Raw genomic sequence first — 19,458 nt, 5'->3', positions numbered from 1 at the left:
CGTGAAGTATACTAAATTAAGTGGCCAATGTACTATATTTGGGCTCAAGAAAAGAACACAAAACTCTGAAAAACTATCTTTATTTTACATTTGTAAGTTATTTCCTTCAGTGTACAAATGGCAGGAGCATGAGAACATAAAAGGATATGCATAAAAATCAAACATAACCTTCGTTTAGAAAATGAGAGATGACGAATAAAATCTCATTTCAACCGTTGACTTCAGTTAACTAATTGTTGATAGGCTCAACACTTGCATGGTGTGATACAAAAATTAAGAAACAATGGGGGGAATCACGATATTCCATTTATAGTTCTAGAAACACTATCTTATAAAAATAAAAATAACCTGACCTCAAAAGAACTTGTTGATGGCAGTTAACATTTAGATACAGCTTTGAATGTGTTATTCATAAGTTACAGGTTGGGTTAACAGTTTGCTATGTAAACCGCAGTGAATGAATTTCTAAAATGCTTACAGTCAAGATACACTGTAAAAAAACGTGCATATTTGAAAGTTACAAAACGAAAAGATCACAATCGCTCCTGTAGCAAATGACTTTCATTTAAGTTTCAAGACACAGTTAAGCCTGAAAATGAAAATCTTCCTTATGTATAAAATAATAATAAATAAAGAAAAAGATACTGATGTGATGTGTCCTCAAGTTGTTAAGGTTGCGTCATATCTGTACGTTTGCGTGACCACATCCCAAAAAAGAAAATTACAAATAAAAACTGCAAATCAAGAAGAGATAAAACTGTTTCAAAAGTTTCTTTAAAAAAACCTTCAGTTTAACGGTTTTGGCTCTGCATAAGCACAAACAGGTTTAAAAATTCCAGGATGCAACTTTTGCATACGGAGACTGCATGTTAAGTGAGTGATAAACTGCACCGAGCTGTCCAAAAAATAAATGCAAATGTAATACTCACATTTCAGGTTTCTATAAAAATACTCCTCTTATCTTCTTCAGCTGTTTACACCTTACAGCTATTTACAGAAGCATGACTTCACTGTTGTTATAGCGATTATCAGCATGTTGTACAGGATGTTGCTCGGCAACGAGAAAACAGGTCAACAGCCACCTGAACACTGCAATGTTATCTCTCAGTTTTGCAAATTTTCACATTAGTATCAAGCACAATGCCTTTTTGCAAAACCAATACATGTAAAATGTCGAGAAAATCAACCAAACGAAAAGCACGTTGTTCCCATTTGCATTAAAAAAAATCTATTGTGATGCATCCAATCGATGCACTTCTTCACAAAGCGTGCTGACACGCACGAGTATGTCATGCTTCAAGCCAGCTTATCCTACAATAAGGCCTGAAAAGGTCACGTTAAACTTCAGTGGAGGAGTGTCTCGACGACTGACAAAAACTGACAATTTGAATCCAATCGATTAAGAAAATAACAATTACAAAAGGCTTTTTTTTTAAGGAGCAGTCATGCGTGCAGTTTTGTGACGGTCGGGTGATCCCGTTTTGTGTGCTGGTCTGTCACACTTTACGCTAAAATGTCAAGTACTGACGCATGCACGCACGCACGAGCACACACGCACGCACGCGCAGGCACACACAAACAAACACACAGTGAAGGATTTTCCACTTTTGCCAAACTAGCAAACCTCTAAATTACTTAAGGTACTTCATTCTTCCTCTTCCTCTTCCTCTTCTTCTTCCTCCTCCTCCTCTTCTTCTTCTTCTTCTTCTTCCTCTTCCTCTTCCTCCTCATCATCGTCTTCATCGTGGCAGTGGGTGATCTCCTGCGGGGTTTGAGGAAACAGGTTGGGAGGCTTGATCTCACTGAAGGAGCGGGTCAGCTGGTTTCTCTTGCACTCCAATTCCTTGCGGTTGCGCGTGGCCATCGGCGACTCTGCGCCAATGTCCACGTGCATGTGCTCCACCGTCGACTCGTGGGGCATCTGAAGCTCAGAATAAAAGCGGGGGTTTGATTAGTTGCTTCTAAAAATCAGTTTTTCCTCCACTGATTTTTTATTGAGTTGTGAAAGAAGACATGTGCATGTGTCTGAAACTAGTCTCATGTTGTTCTTCAATGAGCCCAAGATGTAATCTGCAAACGTGTTTGTTTTCCATCCTGTACTCACAAGCACGTGTGCGGCTCTGAAGAGGTAGCTGAATGGATAGTAGAGCAGGTTGATGTATGAGGCTGCGTAGAGATCTGCGTAGCGCATCACTTGGGAGGCAAACAGAGTCTGCCTGGAGCCGCTGCGGAAAAGGCTGCCCATCATGCCGTAGCACATGTCCATGTCATGTGTGACTTTCTGAAGGAGATGAATAACTGGAATTGTGAAAGGATATCTACCCAGAACAAAATTGATTGACCTCACAGATACTCTGATATGCTATAAAGATGAGAAAAGGCAAAGGGACATTGTGACTAAAACAGAATGCAATGATTTGGATACAACATATTCAACTGAATACATTACAAAGACAAGCTATGTAATGTTCCAACTAATATTTTATTCATTTATCCCTTCGCCCATTTATTTATTTATTTAGAACAAGAAGATGAAAAAGAAGAAACACTGAGCACTGAGTACTTCTACCATCCCCAACAATTTGTCAGTGTCTGTGTGCTCGCCCCTCCCTTCCTGTGTCTACTCTCAATCTATGTACTAATCACAGTCACCTGCCTCTCGTTACCTGTCGCGTATATAAGCCCTGTCTGCGTGTCACACTTGTCGGATTGTTCTCGTCTCGGCCGTCGTCGTTCCTGTCTTTATCTTGTCTTTTGTTCAGTTAGTCTTGTCCTTAGTCGAGCTTCTTATAGTCTGTCTTTGAGTTCTCTACTAAACCCTGGTCCAAGCTGCGTTTGGTCGCCCTGCTCCATTCCATCCATGACACAATTCAAGTCAACGTAGGTTGTTGTAATGGAGAGTATGACAGTGGCGCAGTATCATGGAGGAGCATTTCTGTGGTCGGGCCTCTTATTGAGTTTTATTTTCATTTATGAATTCTGTTTTTCTCTCATTTTGAACTAGATGCCTGCATCACATGGCAAAACAGCTGGGACAAGGCAACAAAAGACTGGCTATACTAAAACCAGTTTGGAACACTCCACAGATGAACAGGTTCATTTGAAACAAGCGAGTGATAGTCTATGAAAGGAGCATCCCCCAAAAGGTGCGCTTGTGAGGATGGGACAAGGGTCAACACTTGTGAAATCAGAACAAAGGTATATCCCACTCAACAAACATACTTTACATGTGTGACAAGCCCTGTCCTCTTGTGTTGCTATGTAAACCCAGACAATTAAAGCTGTACCTTGACTCTTCTCTGGATAGTGCTGATATCGGGCCTCTCGTTGCTGCTGCTGTCCAAATGTCTGCAGGGGAATGATGACCCATGATTAAAGTTGCATTAAATGGGTGGGTGGAGTCATATCAGTTGGCTAAAGAGGCTGATATCAGCGATGCAAATTTTCAGCCCGCTCCTTTAGACTTTACACTCTTGACCCAAAGGACCTCATAACGCACATGCTTTCTGCAAAGTGGTGAAATCGGTGCAGGTGGTTTGAAAGAGTTCAAGTTCTTACTTGTAGAGTTCTGCCAAGAAAATGTCCAGACCTTGTAGTTCATCAAACAAAGCTGAGAAGGGGAAAAAAAAAAAACATTATTAGCTATCACTGCTCATGTGCAATGTCCTAATCTGTGCAACTCATGACAATGCTATGCTGGCCGAGGTTTAGTAATTCCAGTTCAACTAATGGCACATCGGGAAATATGCAGTGAGCACGCACTGGTTCACATCGACTGTTTTGAAACTCACAACGTTGTTTAAAAGTTCCGTTCGGTTAACCAGAGTACACTCTTCACCAGTACGTCTGACACTACAGATGGAAAGAGTTGAAGCACGAGCTGCTGATTGAAAGTCTGTGTTTGTAAATATAATGGGAAAGGAGTGCGCTCTGTCTCTTAAAACACGCATACAGAGTGGTGCGCCGGCATTTGAGTGAATTTCCGAATGCAACCATACTGCAATGGCCCTCAAATACATAAACGCGCAGGAAGGTTTTCACTCTGCGCCCAAGTTGGGAATATACGTAAAATCATTGTCTAATTCATGACTCAGGCATACCAACAATGTGAGTTTTTTATCTCTTACAACTCTTGTCGGTCCACACGTGCAGCTCCTGGGCAAGCTCAGGTATGACCAGGAAAGTCCTCCAGCCTTGGCGTTTCTTGGACTTGAGTATGTCTCCAAAGATATGGTCCCCGATGTACACGATGTCCTTCCCTTTAGCCCCAAGCAAGTCACAAACGATGTCTGAGGAACCTGTGACGAAGTACCAGGGGACACTCACTCAGTGAGCACAAACAACCTGACACCACATGAAATGTCTTACCTCCAGAATAAACAATGCCATGCTGCAGCGGTCCTGTGTAGGTGCCAATCTTTAGTCGTCCTGTGGTCTGAGATAAATGGAAAATACATTTACATCAAATTTCACACAGAGGCGATGCACCTTAAAAGAAAAGCAAACCTTGAGGCTACTTTATGCTAGCAGAAATATTTGAATAGTGTGTTTGTCTGTATGCATATCACTCTCTCTCTGTGTCTACACACACACACGCATGCACACGAACACACACACAACTGGTAAGTACAGTATATTCTGGACATTTCTATCGTTTCATCAAACTGTGAGCTTCCTATCCCCTCACCGTGTCCACTTGTCGGAGCACTGTCCCTTCACCAAAGAAGAGTGGCTTTCTGGCATCTACAAGGATGAGGTCAAAATAAGACTGCCACGGTTGGTGTGACGTACCAGGCTGAAACAAATGAATGATGAAAATAAATGCACATGTAAAAAGCCATGCCAACATGGGGATTATACAAAACAAATGAGGGCTTCAAGGTACTAAAGTCTGAAGTGGATTATATATATTCATGATATAATATTTATATATTTGATCAATTTTGAGTGTTGTCACATAGAAGAGAGTGTTTACCTTTGGACCATGGGAGAAGTCAAACAGGTAAGTCATGATTTTCTGTGAGCAAAACGATAGTTAATTACTTTAAAAACAAACATAAAACTTTCAAATGTCATTACAATTATTTTTATACAGCAAATACATCAATTGTGACAGGCGGCTATTCTAAAGCCAACAAGTAGCTGGTGAGGCTGATGGCATGAATATTAATGGCCTTACTTACATCAGTGTATTTATAGTCGCTGTTGGTAGCCAAAAAAACCTTGGCAACTTCATTCATCCGGCTGAGAAGAAGAGGCAACTTTCCCTGGTGGTAATGCAGAAGAAAAAGAAGAAGGCTAAGGCTCTTTAGAAATAAGGCTCCTTACTGATGATTCAAGCTGATGTGAAAAGAGCCACCTTCATGAATACAAACTACTTACATCTTTCACGACATACTTCTCAAGGTTCTCCACAGTTTTTTCCTTCAATGTGCCCTGAAATGTAAAAGATGTAAAAACTTCATACTGCTTGATCGGACTACTCTTATTAAAAGCATCACTGCAAATTGATTCAGTGACAGGACCAAGAGAACAGCTTGTTGTGCAGTGTTAAGAGATATTTGTGTCTGTATATTTTGATTGTTGCTGTATCTTGGTGATGAAGATATTCATTTTCTGACCTATTTGTGTAGAAATACACACAACTCCATACAAAGTAAAACCTAAGAGTACATTTTTACAAAAATAAAAAAGTTTCATATCTTAAACTAGTAAAACAGTTCGAATCAATCATTTCCAAAAATTAAACTAATACAAAAATGACAATTCTATGTAGTAGTAACTTGGGGAATATTTTAATACTGATATGTTTTCATTTTTACTTTACTTATTTTGAAGAATTATCATATAAGACATGAATTCATTATTATTAAAACTTACTACTTCACTTAGTGACTTAAACAATACATTTCAAAGTTGCTTGTAGTCAAATAAAAATATATTTTTGCAATAATTAAGTTACTGTATCAAACGTATGACTCATTGGAATTGGTTTCCTCAAACCATTTGAGTGGAACTAGCTCATCAGGTTTAGAGAGTAGGGTTCACATTCTTGTTTTTCTGCCACTGCCGCTTTCATGCATGCTGTACCTTGAAGTGGACCCAGTCAACAGCGTCGCGAACATCCTGGAACATGCTCTTGTAAGACATGAAGAGGTCGCCGTCCTTAAAGCCCATTTCACAGCTAAACGGGGGAGGAGCAAAGACGCACATGTATACGCCGCTGTCATAGTACAAGACAAATCTTTATGGAAGGATTTCCAAAACATTTCTCCTAGTTTGTTTTTTCTCTTGGTTTGACTATTTGCTCATTTTATTTTAAATGGGATAGCCTTCCCTTGATGGAGGGGTCCCCAGCCAAACAGGAAAGCATTCTTCCCCTAAAAGACCAACAACCAGGTTTCAGAGGACAAAGACCATGCAACCATTCCAGATTACATTCTCAAGAAATGTACAGGACATTGGACTCTCCGCTAATGTTAACATCCAATGTTTATCTCTCTTCTTTCCCCTTGTCTTAAAGTTAGTCGAATGTTATTTACCTTTGTTTTTGGAACCATGCTTTTTTTTAACAATTCAGCAAAGCAAATGTAGTTTTTGACTGGTTGACTGCAATGCGTTTGATTTTTTTTTCCCCAGGTTGGTTTGTGTCACTTCACATGCCGCTAGGGCCCAGCAGCTTGCTGCATGACATGACATTTATTATAATAAGCAGCTTCTTACCTTGTGTATCTATCACAGTTGGAGAAAAAATCCACTAGACATGCAAAGAGGTAGGTCTCTTGAAGAAAGAAAAAGAAAAAAAAAAAAAAAACAACATGAATAACGCATGCTGACATTATCTGTCATCATCTGAGATTATTTTTGCTCAAGCCATACCTGGCAGGTTAAAAAGTGTGTTGAGAATATAAAAGCGCTCTGTATCATCTCTTTGGATGAATTTGTTTGGGTAGCGCTCACGGATCTCAGGGCTGGGAAAAGAAGAAACCCATTGAGATTATTTCATGAGGGCGGTGAAGCGGGCACACAAACCGTATGAGGACACAAACCTGACAGTCTTACTAACAATCTTCCTCAGAGACGAGGAGAGATGAATGTTCAGAAGCCTCACCCTCTGAGAAAGTTGAATCCATGGACGCAGATCAGTATATTACCGTAGGCGTCGACCTTCAACAGGTTTCCGTACATCGTGTCAAATACAAGGCCTCTAGAAGTGGGAAGAAAAAAAAAAAGTGGTTGTAATGTCTCTATTCACAGTAAATCTCAGTTGAATCACTTGTCCTGCTGCTCTTTACATTAATCGTAACCAAATAGAGGTCATACAGAGGTCTCGATTATTCTATAAAAGTGGCAGTGGGGCCCACCTGGTAGGAAAGGACGAATCGTAGACAAAGCTGAACAACTCCTGAGGGTAACCGATGGAAACCAGCCGCTCCACTATTAGCTCAAATCCAAGAGACTCATACTCTGGTGATTTATACACTAGAAAGCAAATGCACAAACAAGCGTGTGTTTAGCAAATATTGTCCCATTTCAGGCTATGCTAGTTACATTGTATCCATGTTCAAATACTGAAATATCTGCAGTGTATGTTGTATGTTTTTTTTTTTTGTTGTTTTTTTTTTTGGGGGGGGGGGGCAAAGGGATTTAAAAATTCTCTGAAGTACGGTAAGCCGGAAATGCCAAAACAAAATGGAAATCTTTACCTTGCTTCACTGACGACGCTGGTACTTCCTTATTTGGAAGTAGTCTTTTTAATCCGAGAAATTAGAATTATATGTCAGTGTAAAGTATATTAAAAAACACAGGTGAACATTTCAGCTGTCTAGTAATATCATGTGTTTTTGTTTTTCACGTCCTTGCTAAACTAATACTCAATTTGTGTTGATTTTTACTCACCAAAAATTAAGTGTTATTCTTAAGAAATTACGGTCTATCTGAGATCCCACTTGCTTTGTTGGTTAAGTGACATTTTTTAATCCAGTCATTTGATTTACATACTAAAATAGCAGGACACGCAGTTACCGTAATTATGCAAAAAATATATACAACTAATTTCTCGTGCAAAGGAAGACACGACACAATTAGGTGAGGCTTTTGGTGCATGTCAATGTTTTGTGGACTTTGGAACATGGACTGGAGCTGACTCAGACTATACTCAGTAGACTAGGAAACAACAAGATACAAGAGCAGTTGATTAAACTGAAGGCACAAAGAAGTCACTTTAAAAACAAAAAAGGTTGACAGTATCCACTCCAGATTGTGCTGTGTTGTTTCGGACTTTTGTTAACTCCATGTTCCCACTCCCTCATGAAGCCCCTTCACACATGTACATGTGAACACATTGTACCCTACGTGTGTTTGTGTCACCACAAGCCAGGATGTTCCACGTGACTCAACAGGAACATTTGATCAGGTGTGAAAACAAAAAATGGCCCAACTTTCAGTGGAATCTTAGATGAGCTTTGGGCTGGCTGATGAGCCCGCTCCTCACCATCGTCAATATTTACCCCAGGGCCAAACTACAACTAAGACCGGGCTCAAAAAAAGGCCAGCAGAGGATTATAATGCTATCTGACACTGGGACACGGGTATGTCACATGTTATAAATACAAAATGGAGAATGTGCTTGTGTTGATGGCTGCTTTCCCTACTCCTAGTGGGATTGTTTGGAAGAAATATACATAACAAAATATCCAAAATGAAATACTTTATCTTCTGCCCTTTCTGGTTGTATGGTGCCAAACATTAGCAAAACATGCACACACAGATGCTGACAAAATTGTTGTAACGCCACTGTTAATGAAATACTAAATCGGACATTGCTTTTGAAATTAAGACTTGTTGCATACCCGTTTGAGGCAATTAATGCAATCAAAAAAATAAATAAAAATTAACATCCACTGAGACTTCTGCACCTCTCAGCAAGTGCTTTGGTCTGCTCTTCAGGTTTGAAAGGTGTTTTCTGTTTGAAGTCACTTGTGATACTAATTAGAGGTTTGTCCCTGTTTGATGTGCCTATGATCAAATTTATCTTTTCTAGGGTCCCATTATTTTTTTTGTCCCAGTGAATTTGGTGAGTTTTTTTTTTTGTTTGAAATGGCATATTAGTGGTGTACTAGTATTTCAGTATCCCATGTTGCATTGTCGTTGGTTATTGTGCCTTTTAATGCTTATAATAGTAAATACTTGTCATTGATTCTACAGTTTAAATTAGCAATGCGTCACACAATAGGTGCTATAAAAATGACTATTTAGTTCATACTACTTGTTTTTATTGTGGCTGCCAGTCCAAGCTCTGAGTATAAGTTATAGGAAGAAGCAAAATTATGAAAAATGTGTACATTATAGTCTTTAAAATGTATTTCTGTTGAACCACAATTCAAAAGCAATGTCAGATTTTCAAAGGTTTATTTTAGGGTCATCAACATCATCGTCATTATCACTATTGTCATTATTATTATTATTATTATTATTATTATTATTATTATTATTATTATTATTATTATTATTATTATTATTATTATTATTATTATGGCCCAAGCGGCGACCACACATATGACACAAGTGGTCAGCTCGGAGAACATCAGTGGACTCGGTACAAGATGGATTCTTGTCTTTTTGTGAACTCACAAATACCGAGAGAATTTAGCTAGTATGCAAGGTTAATAGATCACTTTATCACTTTTTTGTGACACTTTAAATTAAGATGAATTCTATTGTTTTGCAAGCTCACTAATCCTGAGTTTGTTTGTGCATTAGAACCACGTCACCTTTTGCAACTCAATCCTCCATCTGGTTCTCAACCCCTTCAGTAAACACAAGGTCTGGGCCCTTTGCCCAGGCCAGTCGCGCAAACCAATTACATTGCCTTTCCACGTCTCCACCTCTTGCTTCACTCGCTTCTTCTCCTCCTCCCACCACACACTCTTTTGTGAAATTCTTCCCAAAGCTCAGAGGCACTACAAAGAAACCTATTTTAAGAGTTGTTTGCCCTCGGTCACCTATGCGATCACCAGTCTCACTTTCTGTAGTTCACTGCCAGGTCCGTTTCAACATGTTGACCTTGAATTGACAAACCTCGATTTAGCGTGTCATTCAATATCTTAATCAACTATAAAACCGGTCGTCATTTAGGAAGTGAGTCATGTGTAATTAAATGATTACAGAAAAGACTAGTAACCTGTTCATAATTAAATGTTTGATTGGACGGTGTCGCCAACACTTCTGTTTTGCAAGTCCTCTGCTGATAAACAGAGGACTTGCAAAACAGAAGAAACTGCAATGTATAGATAGTATCAGAGAGTATTCGACTCTCAGATGTAACTTTAGCTGCCCCTATTTCTGACAGAAGTTTGTGGCGTTATTAGTAGATCTCTTGCTGCATCAGAAACTCCACTGCTAGGCTGTTGACAGCAATAAAGAGCTCCGGTGGTTGTACCGGAAGTTGCACCACTGATGGTTACAATCTCCTCGGCTGCCTTAAATTATTTTAATTCTTGTATTCCTCCCACTGAGGGCATGTAGATGACTAACTCTCTGACACACAGATACACATTGGCAGCCTTGGATGTAAAAGTTTCATTCAGAAATTTAGTTTTAAAAAATTTTGTGTTTAATCAAAATGAGACGTTTGCAATGAATGAACCAGTAACTGAATCCCTTTCAAAAACGATGGCAAGTAAAATATCCCTGTATGATGATTTTGCTTATTTGTTGTTTAGTTATTTTTTTATCGTTAAACAATATCAAATAAACAACAATAATCAGTTGATAAACAGTAATTTGGGAAAAAACAAATTGAAAGTTACTTTAATGCAAAATATAAAATTGCATCCGATTATTCAATTCATCGATAGAGTTAAGACTCCAGCATTACTATGGATCTTCTAAAGCTCAAACCTAGCCTGGTTGTGTCTCAATATTGCTGTTTAAGGCGCTTCAGGGAAGGATGTCTGTAACTTCAAGTTCCATCATCACTTGACCAATGAACCCTTTGGGACACCCGTCACATGTACCTCCCAATCACCTCTGTAGTTTCAAAGTGCACCGCGAGATAAGGGTGGGTGATACAAACTTGTTCTTGTGCTTACAAGTTGCTCCCTCAAAGAGACATTTTTTCCAAACTCAATGGAGTATAGCTGGTTGGACTTCAAGAAACATCAAAAGTTAGCGGTAAAAGGCAATGTGATTGCCAACACCACACGGGAAGGCCCAAGCTGGGATTCGAACCGTAAACCTCAGAATTGTGAAGCAAAATAGGCTAGCCCCAAATACACCATGTTACCCCAACAATAAAAGCCACATATGTAATAACAATGACATCTTTTATGCAAGTATAGCACACAGTGGTTGCACTCTCTAGTTGTCTGGATTTGATAAAGCACGTCTGGGGTCAAAAGCTGACAGGCCCTCCATGGATACGTGATGGTCGTGCTTCTTGTAAACATTGACACTAGGGTATGAGCGCCCATAAAAAGAGTAATGTCAACAGCTGAGCAACTTTTACCCTGCCTTAGCCGCAAATTTAGAGGGGGACTAAGAGTAATTCCTGTTCTCACAGGAGTCATCGTTCAAGAAATTCACAAACACACGTGTTCCACTTAGCTAATTCATTTGGTTATTTTGGGAAGCGCGGATAAAAAAGTGGGTCCGAGTCACAGAACAACATGGCAGGATAATTTTGGAGCAGTTACTAGATGGGTGGAGAAGTATGCTACCGATCTGGCGTGCCAGGGAGTTATGTGGAACATTCATAACATATTTGCTGCTCACTGACGTAAGAACATGGAATGTTGTGATTATTTCTTTAGAAATCATATTCAATAACAAACTTTCTATGTTAAGAAATAATTTCCTATCTTCGTTGTTTTACTCCCATGGGTGTTGAGTGAAGTCTTACGTACCTGCCAAAGTGTAATCCATATCAAAACCAAAGCACTTAATCTTCTCCATTGCCAGACTTCTGTTGACAAACACTCTAGAGAAGACACACCAAGGTATGTGTGTTACTGGCTATGTCAAAAAACAACAACAATCACACACACAATGGCAAATAGTGTTCTTGAGTGAAAAATGTTAACTTGAGAATAAACATTACTCAACCCAGACAAGTAGCCAGGCCATAGTGGATCTATCATTCAGTACTGGGTGAGTTTAAGGCTTCACACCAAGAGAAATGATCAACATAAGCGAAATGATCAACATCAGAAAAAAACTACCCCAATTTGTTCTGTTCTCTAAAATATTCGGCGCATCGTATAGTAAAATCATGGAGAGTAATGACATACCGTATTTTCCGGACTATAAGTCGCTCCGGAGTATAAGTCGCACCAGCCATAAAATGCCCCAAAAAGTGAAAAAAAACATATATAAGTCGCTCCGGAGTATAAGTCGCATTTTGGGGGCAATTTATTCGACAAAATCCCACACCAAAAACAGTCATGAACGAGCAACAACAGGCTAAACGATAGCAACAACAGGCTAAACGATAGGTATGCTAACGTGACAAACACAAACAAAGAGCTGAGAACGGGCCTGACGTAACATATAGAGTGATTAAGGACAACTATTACATGAATAACATGTTTATAAAACCATCAGTGTCACTCCAATTCATTAAATAGCAACAACAGGCTAAACGATAGGTATGCTAACGTGACAAACTCAAAGAAAGAGCTGAGAACGGGCCTGACGTAACATATAGAGTGATTAAGGACAACTATTACATGAATAACATGTTTATAAAACCATCGGTGTCACTCCAATTCATTAAATAGCAACAACAGGCTAAACGATAGGTATGCTAACTTGACAAACACAAACAAAGAGCTGAGAACGGGCCTGACGTAACATATAGAGTGATTAAGGACAACTATTACATGAATAACATGTTTATAAAACCATCGGTGTCACTCCAATTCATTAAATCCATCGATCGATCTTTGTCAACAATGGGTGCGCACGGCTGAGGGCGCTTGCGCTTCAAAATATTCCACAGGCTCATATAACGATAGATAAACTATATTTTAAATAACTATAATACAAGCCAATAATATTATCAAACCATCCGTGCACTTTAATTCCATTAAATCCATCGATCAAATTCCTCGTCCTTTGTCAACATCGCCGCGCGTGCGCCCTGACGTCACCCTCGTCTTTATTCCACAGATCTACTATATAACTATATTGTAGCATTAACAAAGTACAAGGATAGACGTAGGTTTGGTAAACGGCTCTTTATTAAACAAAACAAACTTCCAAGCGTGTGGCGGCGTGGACTTCCAGACAGACCGGGCGTGCGTAATGGCCATGTCCGAGCCCCGCGCACCGTTCGCGGACAACCACTCGGCCGATCGTCGGCCCCCGACTCAGTAGAGACCGGGCGTGCGTAAAAGCCATAATAGTTTTTCAAACCTTCTATGTCACTCCAAATCCTTAATTCCTTCAAACTCTTTGTCCTCCGTGTCACTTAGAAATGATCACCGCTAATGATGCCGGTCGTCCTTGTGTGGGCACGTTTGTATGTAAACAACCGGCGCGCCGCGCTACTGACGTCACTTGAAATAGTAATCCATTGGTACATCACGGTTCTCCAAACTTTCTTTCTGCTGCTCGATTACTGTTTTCAGCTGCATATTTTACAACTTGAAGTTTGTAACCTGCAAAATATGAGTTTCTTTTTGGTGCCATTTTTCTTAAGCCCACCCAGTTGATGAGTCACGGCCAACGGTAAAATTTAGAGCGCCCTCATCCAGTTTCGTCTGAAAATATAATTTTTTTTGGTTGTTTTATCAAAGTCAAAGTCTGCTTTATCGTCGATATATTTTTTTTATATACTAAGACACACAAAGAGATTGAAATTACATTTCCTCTATCCCTCGGTGAGATAGTACACATATGCATACAAGCAACACAAAAAAAACCAAGAAGGCACTAACAATGAATAAATAAGAGTATTGAATAAATGATAAATAAACAAATAATAATAAATAATAATAATAAATATAAGAGGAGCAAAAATGGAGCAAGTGTACATACAGCAGACAGTGGACTTGGATATGGTGCTTTAAAGTGTTAATTGCTTTATTTGATGTTTTCTCTATTTTTTATGTTTTGAATATGTTCAAGATAAAGAAATAAAAGCATGTGAAGTGATCAACTATACTAAAAATAACATGGGAAGTGGTCAACTATACTTGTAAGTGATGTCTTAATGATCAAGTAAAAATTTGTGAAAAAAAAACATATATAAGTCGCTCTTGAGTATAAGTCGCCCCCCCATCCAAACTATGAAAAAAACCGCGACTTATAGTCCGGAAATTACGGTACTATAGTTTCAATTTCCATCAATAAATAGAGAGTTTCTTTCTGTCCGGTGATTTGTGACAGTACGCTACTATTTCGAGCGATGCTTACCACTAAGACTTTGTGTCAATCGGCCAGGAAACGGCTCTACTGTCCTGCCTCGTAAATCAGTCAATGGGGACACAGTGTCCTCCAATATAGACATTGTTTACATCACAGACATTGCTCACTTAACTCACACTGCTTGGACATTTAGTCTATGAACAGACCTTTTATGATGTACATCTTTTACAGTTTGGCATCAATGCCCCCAAATTTGGGACGAACGTCTAATTCCATTAGATTTTTTAAATTGTTTTAGTTGTCAACAGGTTTTAGCACGCGTCACTATTTCATTCTCGTCAAAATAAGATACAAATCAGTAAAAAAAAAGATATCAAACATCAAATAGAAAGCAGCGTTACACTCCAATGTCATAATGGATTATATTTATTTGTCATCCCTACTCATCCAAACCAGATAGTAAATACCTTGAAGCAGTTCCGTAGTGAAAAAGCCCCCATTTCGATGTTTGTCCAGGAGATGCGTAGCGATGCATTCTAGTACGTGAAATTAAACCCCACTTTGACTCTCGGACCTGCTCCACTCCAGCAGGCCAAAACAGGACCCACAAACAATAAAGCCCCCCACTCCACCCTCTCTCACCCACCCCCCTCTCTTTGCTTTCTTACCATTCAGATGTTTTCTGACTTGTTGCAAAAATGATTGTGACTATTCTACGTCATTCTCTGTTGTTGCGTGCAGTTAGTCAGAGTTGTTGTTCTGTGGCATGACATTTATGGCCCTTCAAAGATATCCAGAACAATCACAAGTCCAGCAGAACCAAGCAAGCAACAGCGATGTAACTCATATAGCGGAAGGGGTCTTTCTTAACTTAGATTACACATTATTGTAGTTAGAAACTATTGTTGTATTTACAAAGAATTGTACTCATAAGAATAAAAGGAGTTATTCATTCAATAATTTATAAACTGTTAACATCATAAAGTATTTTTTGATTATATAAGCCAATTTTTAGAGTAACATTCTTAAGACTCCTCACTAGGGCCTGACCGATTAATCGGACAATATTGGATCTGTTGGCAGATTTTTTTTTTGCCGATTTCTGTCAACTGTGAAAAGGAACACTAAATTTGACAAGTCATTTGGACCAGCAGCTCTGTCTCAAAATTACAGGTACTTAAAGAGAAGATTCAAGAAAGGAAATCCTTCCTGTTTTACAGGCTCCATAATGGGAAGCAATAAAACAAGGATTACCTAAGAGAACTCCAACAAGCCAAAAAATATTGCATCACCAATCACTATTCTAGACAGATTCTATGTTAGACAGAAGTTTCTTACCTATGGTAGGGCTCTCGTCTGTATTTTTTCATTGTTATTCTGTCCATGTTGGCAGGCAGGTCAGCATAATTTTGCAGTCTGTCACTCCATGAAGTAGTCATCTTTAGTCTTTCAGTGTCTGAGGAGAAATGAAACAGGTCCATCGCTGTACTTTGTCAATTTAAGGTAAATCATGGTTCCATTTAGCTGGAGGTTGAAGCTGGCCTAATAAAGTAGAACTGCTAAGGTTGAGCACATACCACTCCGAGACCCTAAGACACCAAAATTATGAAATAGAAATGAGATTATAAAAGTTCTAATCACATGTTCAGGCAGGTTTTAAGTAACCTCAATGTTAAATGAGGTCTACATTTAGTAATCTGCATTTTATCATGGATATAGCCTGACTGTCTTTAATCTGTCACAGTTAGGCTGATATTGAATATACAGACTTGAAAATATTGAGCTAAATAAGATTATACATGCTCAGAGTTTCAATAAATGTTTAACTTTAAGGTTGTGCTTTTATTGTCATCTGTTGCAGTTTAGTTGATTTCACTCTCAGCGCGTTTTTTTACATGCCAACCGGAAATCAAAATGATATTTTTTTTTCCAACTGCAAATCAATATGATATTTTCTTCCTATAACGTAAGCAACTGGTTTGCTCTAATAATGCAAATTCCTTTGTGTGAGGATGAATACTGTTATTGTGAATGAGGCGCACTGTTGATTGGATTACAATTTCTTACTTGAAAGTGTGGATATAATAGTTGATGGAATCACAGCACACAGACGATAACTTAAATGGTTAGCACACAAAAAAGAAATCGCTTGATGCGTCCTCAAACGGGGCAATCTTTTGCCGAATAATCAATTACAAATGGATTATTACCATGCTATTCAGCTGACTTTATGTGACAATAATAGCACCATGACAACAAAACGGGATAATAATTGCACATCTTTTCAACAAATATTTGCAAATGGGATTTGTCACAGGCATTCGGTTTCCAAAATGGCAATAATAAACGGTTATTAAAAACAATTATTTTCTTTAGTGTTATGTAGCTATTGTGTTTCAGGTGAAGTAAGTGTAATGTCAAAATTTGAAAATGAGATTTAAACACCAAGTTTGTATGGATTTAAATGACATATGGGGTCGGGGGCATCTTGGGATGTTTTCCCCAGGTTGTGGCCTAAGATCTCTCTTTACAAGGTATTACAATTAGTTTTATGAAAACAAAGTTGCAGTCTTGTGTGATCTAATTACCCTCCAAATGTGTTTACTTTGACATACTTCTTGTTTACCTATTATGTTGTGATTAAAATTATTTTGATTTTCCCAAAAGTCTTTTTTTTTTTTTTTTTAAAGCGGGCATCTTACCTCCTCTTATTTAAACTCACGGAGCAGCAAAGGTTATCAAGTGTTTGCGCATGTCTGGAGTTTGATTTTTTACGAGGGTTCAGTCAAGGTTGCAAACAGCCACAATTATGTTTGCCAACACTTTTAATTGTCGACAAGTTTTTCTTGTCGCAAAGAAACGTTGAACTGCTGGCAACTATTGCAATCTTTTAGGAACGTGCGCAATCACTTGTGACTCCGTGAGAAACTGTCCTACAGGGTGCACTGTCACCTCTGATTGTACGAACATTTTTGGACCTTTGGGCTATTGAAAGTAATTAGTAAATTGTTTTTAAAGGAATCTGGAGGAGAGGGGACGCTGCATTGCACAATCGTTTAAGTCAGCTTTTTTTACTCTCGTGTCAGCACGGGCAGATGAAACACATGATGTGTGGCGGAAAGGCACACACACATCACCACTTGTCTCTTTTTCATATTTGCACGTTTGATGAGCATCTGCGTGTGTCAAAAGAATCCCAAACGACTACCGGGTTGCAGTCATCTTTACTTGAGTCAATGCCACCTGTGTTTACTCTCTGACTAGGGGCGAGGGGGTGTCATATGGGAGCTCAGGTTTCGAAAGACTCAGTATGTCAGAGCATTACATACGACAAGCCTGCACAAACGTAAACGGGCTTTGTTCCACTTATACAGTAGATCACGTAGCGCTAAGCACTACTACACCCTACTGCACACCCCTGAAATCGGATTGCCAGTTCAACATAAGATAATTTATGAACTGCACCCACGATCGGTGTGAAATTAACTGAGGTTACAAGAAGATCTATTGACTAGTATGACAGCCAAATATCTCGTTATTTGCTACACTAGCTAACAGTCTGCTAAAGCACCTTGTTCGACATTGATAATGCGGGTAGCATGTAATGTATTGAGTAAGCCTAATAACACATAGCTGGATGGGATTCAATCAAAACAGCCAACAAGAGTGGTTTCACTGGATTTAACTTAGCTGTTCTTATCATGACTGTACTCACCACTGCTATATCTTGTCAAACAACTGCACCGCAACTACGTCGGAGCATGCGCCTTGAGCAGTGTGGAAGTATGAGCAAGAAAGGCTGTGTATATATCGAGGTAGAAAGCTGCAGTCTGGCCCCGAATGAGTGCACCGTAAGGCCGGGCCGTAGATGTCCTTTCCTCGGTTGACAGCTGTGTGGCGTTTCTATTTCTCTCTGCTGCCAGCTCAAGGGGAAGAGGGCGGGACCTCCTTCTGTCTTTCATCAGGAGGCGGAGATTTCACGCAGCACAGCTACCAACATGAATGACTTCGTTATAAATGGAGAGGAACATCTCAAACAACATAATAGTCCTTAATCTTGGACTCGTGGTGTGAGCCAAGGGACGATTTAAGCATGCCCTAGGGCAAACTCGGGTGTCAAACTCGTTTTTTCGCGGGCCGCATTGCAGTCATAGCTTCTTTCGGAGTGCCATTATGACTGTCAACCCAAATAAATGTATGAGCGCCTCACATTATATACAGTAAAAGCTACAAAACAATGACAAATAACTCGTTTTCAAATCAGACGAGTAAAAACTACTCAAATATTTAAAAAAAAAAATATTATTAAAAGTGAAGACAATTTGCAATTCTCGTAATGACACACGAATTTGATGCACAATTTGTCTTCGCGGCCACATAAAATGATGTGGTGGGCCGTATCTGGACCCCGGGCCTTGAGTTTGACACCTGTGCCCTATTGTATAACCATACAATGGCATAATAGCGCTCCATGGGAAAAAACATAAATTCAGGCTAAATAGACGTTCTTGACTATGACAATAATAATAATAATAATAATAATAATAATAATAATAATAATAATAATAATAAATTATTATTGTTGTTGTTTCTCTTGAACTTTCATCTCTACAACTGGTAAAATAATACTCTGGAATTCTATCGTAAATCAGTATACACACTTGTTTAACAAACGCCACCTCAATAAGAGATCAGTCTGTTGAATAAATCGGGCGATTGTACATTGTGTCACGTAATAACTGTATTCAAACTGCAGACAGATTCACGACAGCGCCATCGCGTGTATTGGTAGACTGTTGACATCTTTGACGACGGTCGGACTCTGCATCCATCGCATTGCATTGCAATGCTGCTACACCGCGTCGGTGTCACATGACCAGTCGAGCAAAACCTGATTGGTTGAACGTTGGATGAACAGAGACGGGATCGATTGTTTCTCCATGAATGCCCGGATGTTGCATTTGACTTTTCTGCTGTTGAATTTTTGCGGCTGATTTTTTTTTTTTTTTTTTTTTTTTTTTGCAGTTTTAGAGCATCTAAAGAATAAACGAGTTCAGCTCTGGAAGTGCATAATTTATTGCACCTCGG

The 19,458-nt window shown here is 39.1% G+C and overlaps 1 protein-coding gene across 3 annotated transcripts; it reads right to left on the bottom strand.

The window, feature by feature from the left end:
* Window positions 1–64: 64 nt before the first annotated feature.
* nt5c2b (5'-nucleotidase, cytosolic IIb) lies at window positions 65–18,301 on the bottom strand. 3 transcript variants are annotated; one of them, XM_049719473.1, is made up of 18 exons: window positions 18,086–18,301; window positions 15,709–15,826; window positions 11,907–11,980; window positions 7,365–7,482; window positions 7,112–7,207; window positions 6,880–6,971; window positions 6,724–6,781; window positions 6,091–6,184; window positions 5,383–5,436; window positions 5,184–5,267; window positions 4,976–5,017; window positions 4,688–4,795; window positions 4,369–4,435; window positions 4,128–4,298; window positions 3,559–3,610; window positions 3,288–3,348; window positions 2,105–2,281; window positions 65–1,921 (listed from the first exon to the last, which is right to left on the bottom strand). In XM_049719473.1, the coding sequence occupies exons 2-18, from the start codon at window positions 15,807–15,809 to the stop codon at window positions 1,646–1,648; spliced, it is 1,725 nt and encodes a 574-aa protein (XP_049575430.1). In that variant the 5' UTR covers window positions 15,810–15,826; window positions 18,086–18,301; the 3' UTR covers window positions 65–1,645. The 3 variants fall into 3 exon arrangements, with proteins under 3 accessions (XP_049575430.1, XP_049575431.1, XP_049575432.1); XM_049719474.2 differs by lacking the exons at window positions 15,709–15,826; window positions 18,086–18,301 and adding an exon at window positions 14,838–14,963; XM_049719475.1 differs by lacking the exons at window positions 7,112–7,207; window positions 7,365–7,482; window positions 11,907–11,980; window positions 15,709–15,826; window positions 18,086–18,301 and adding an exon at window positions 7,050–7,102.
* Window positions 18,302–19,458: the final 1,157 nt, after the last annotated feature.

The sequence above is a fragment of the Syngnathus scovelli genome, chromosome 5 (genome assembly GCF_024217435.2).
Source record: "Syngnathus scovelli strain Florida chromosome 5, RoL_Ssco_1.2, whole genome shotgun sequence".
In the NCBI taxonomy this organism is placed as follows: Eukaryota; Metazoa; Chordata; class Actinopteri; order Syngnathiformes; family Syngnathidae; genus Syngnathus; species Syngnathus scovelli.
The sequence above is the reverse complement of the archived record's forward strand: the minus strand, read 5'-3'. Positions and strand labels throughout refer to the sequence as shown.

Excerpts from the sequence above, each read along its gene's own strand:
- nt5c2b (XM_049719473.1), bottom strand. The coding sequence starts at position 15,809 with ATGACTACTTCATGGAGTGACAGACTGCAAAATTATGCTGACCTGCCT. Across the intron at positions 7,208-7,364 it reads GATTCGTCCTTTCCTACCAG|AGGCCTTGTATTTGACACGA; the intron begins GTGGGCCCCACT and ends TCCCACTTCTAG. Across the intron at positions 6,972-7,111 it reads GGATTCAACTTTCTCAGAGG|CCCTGAGATCCGTGAGCGCT; the intron begins GTGAGGCTTCTG and ends TTCTTTTCCCAG.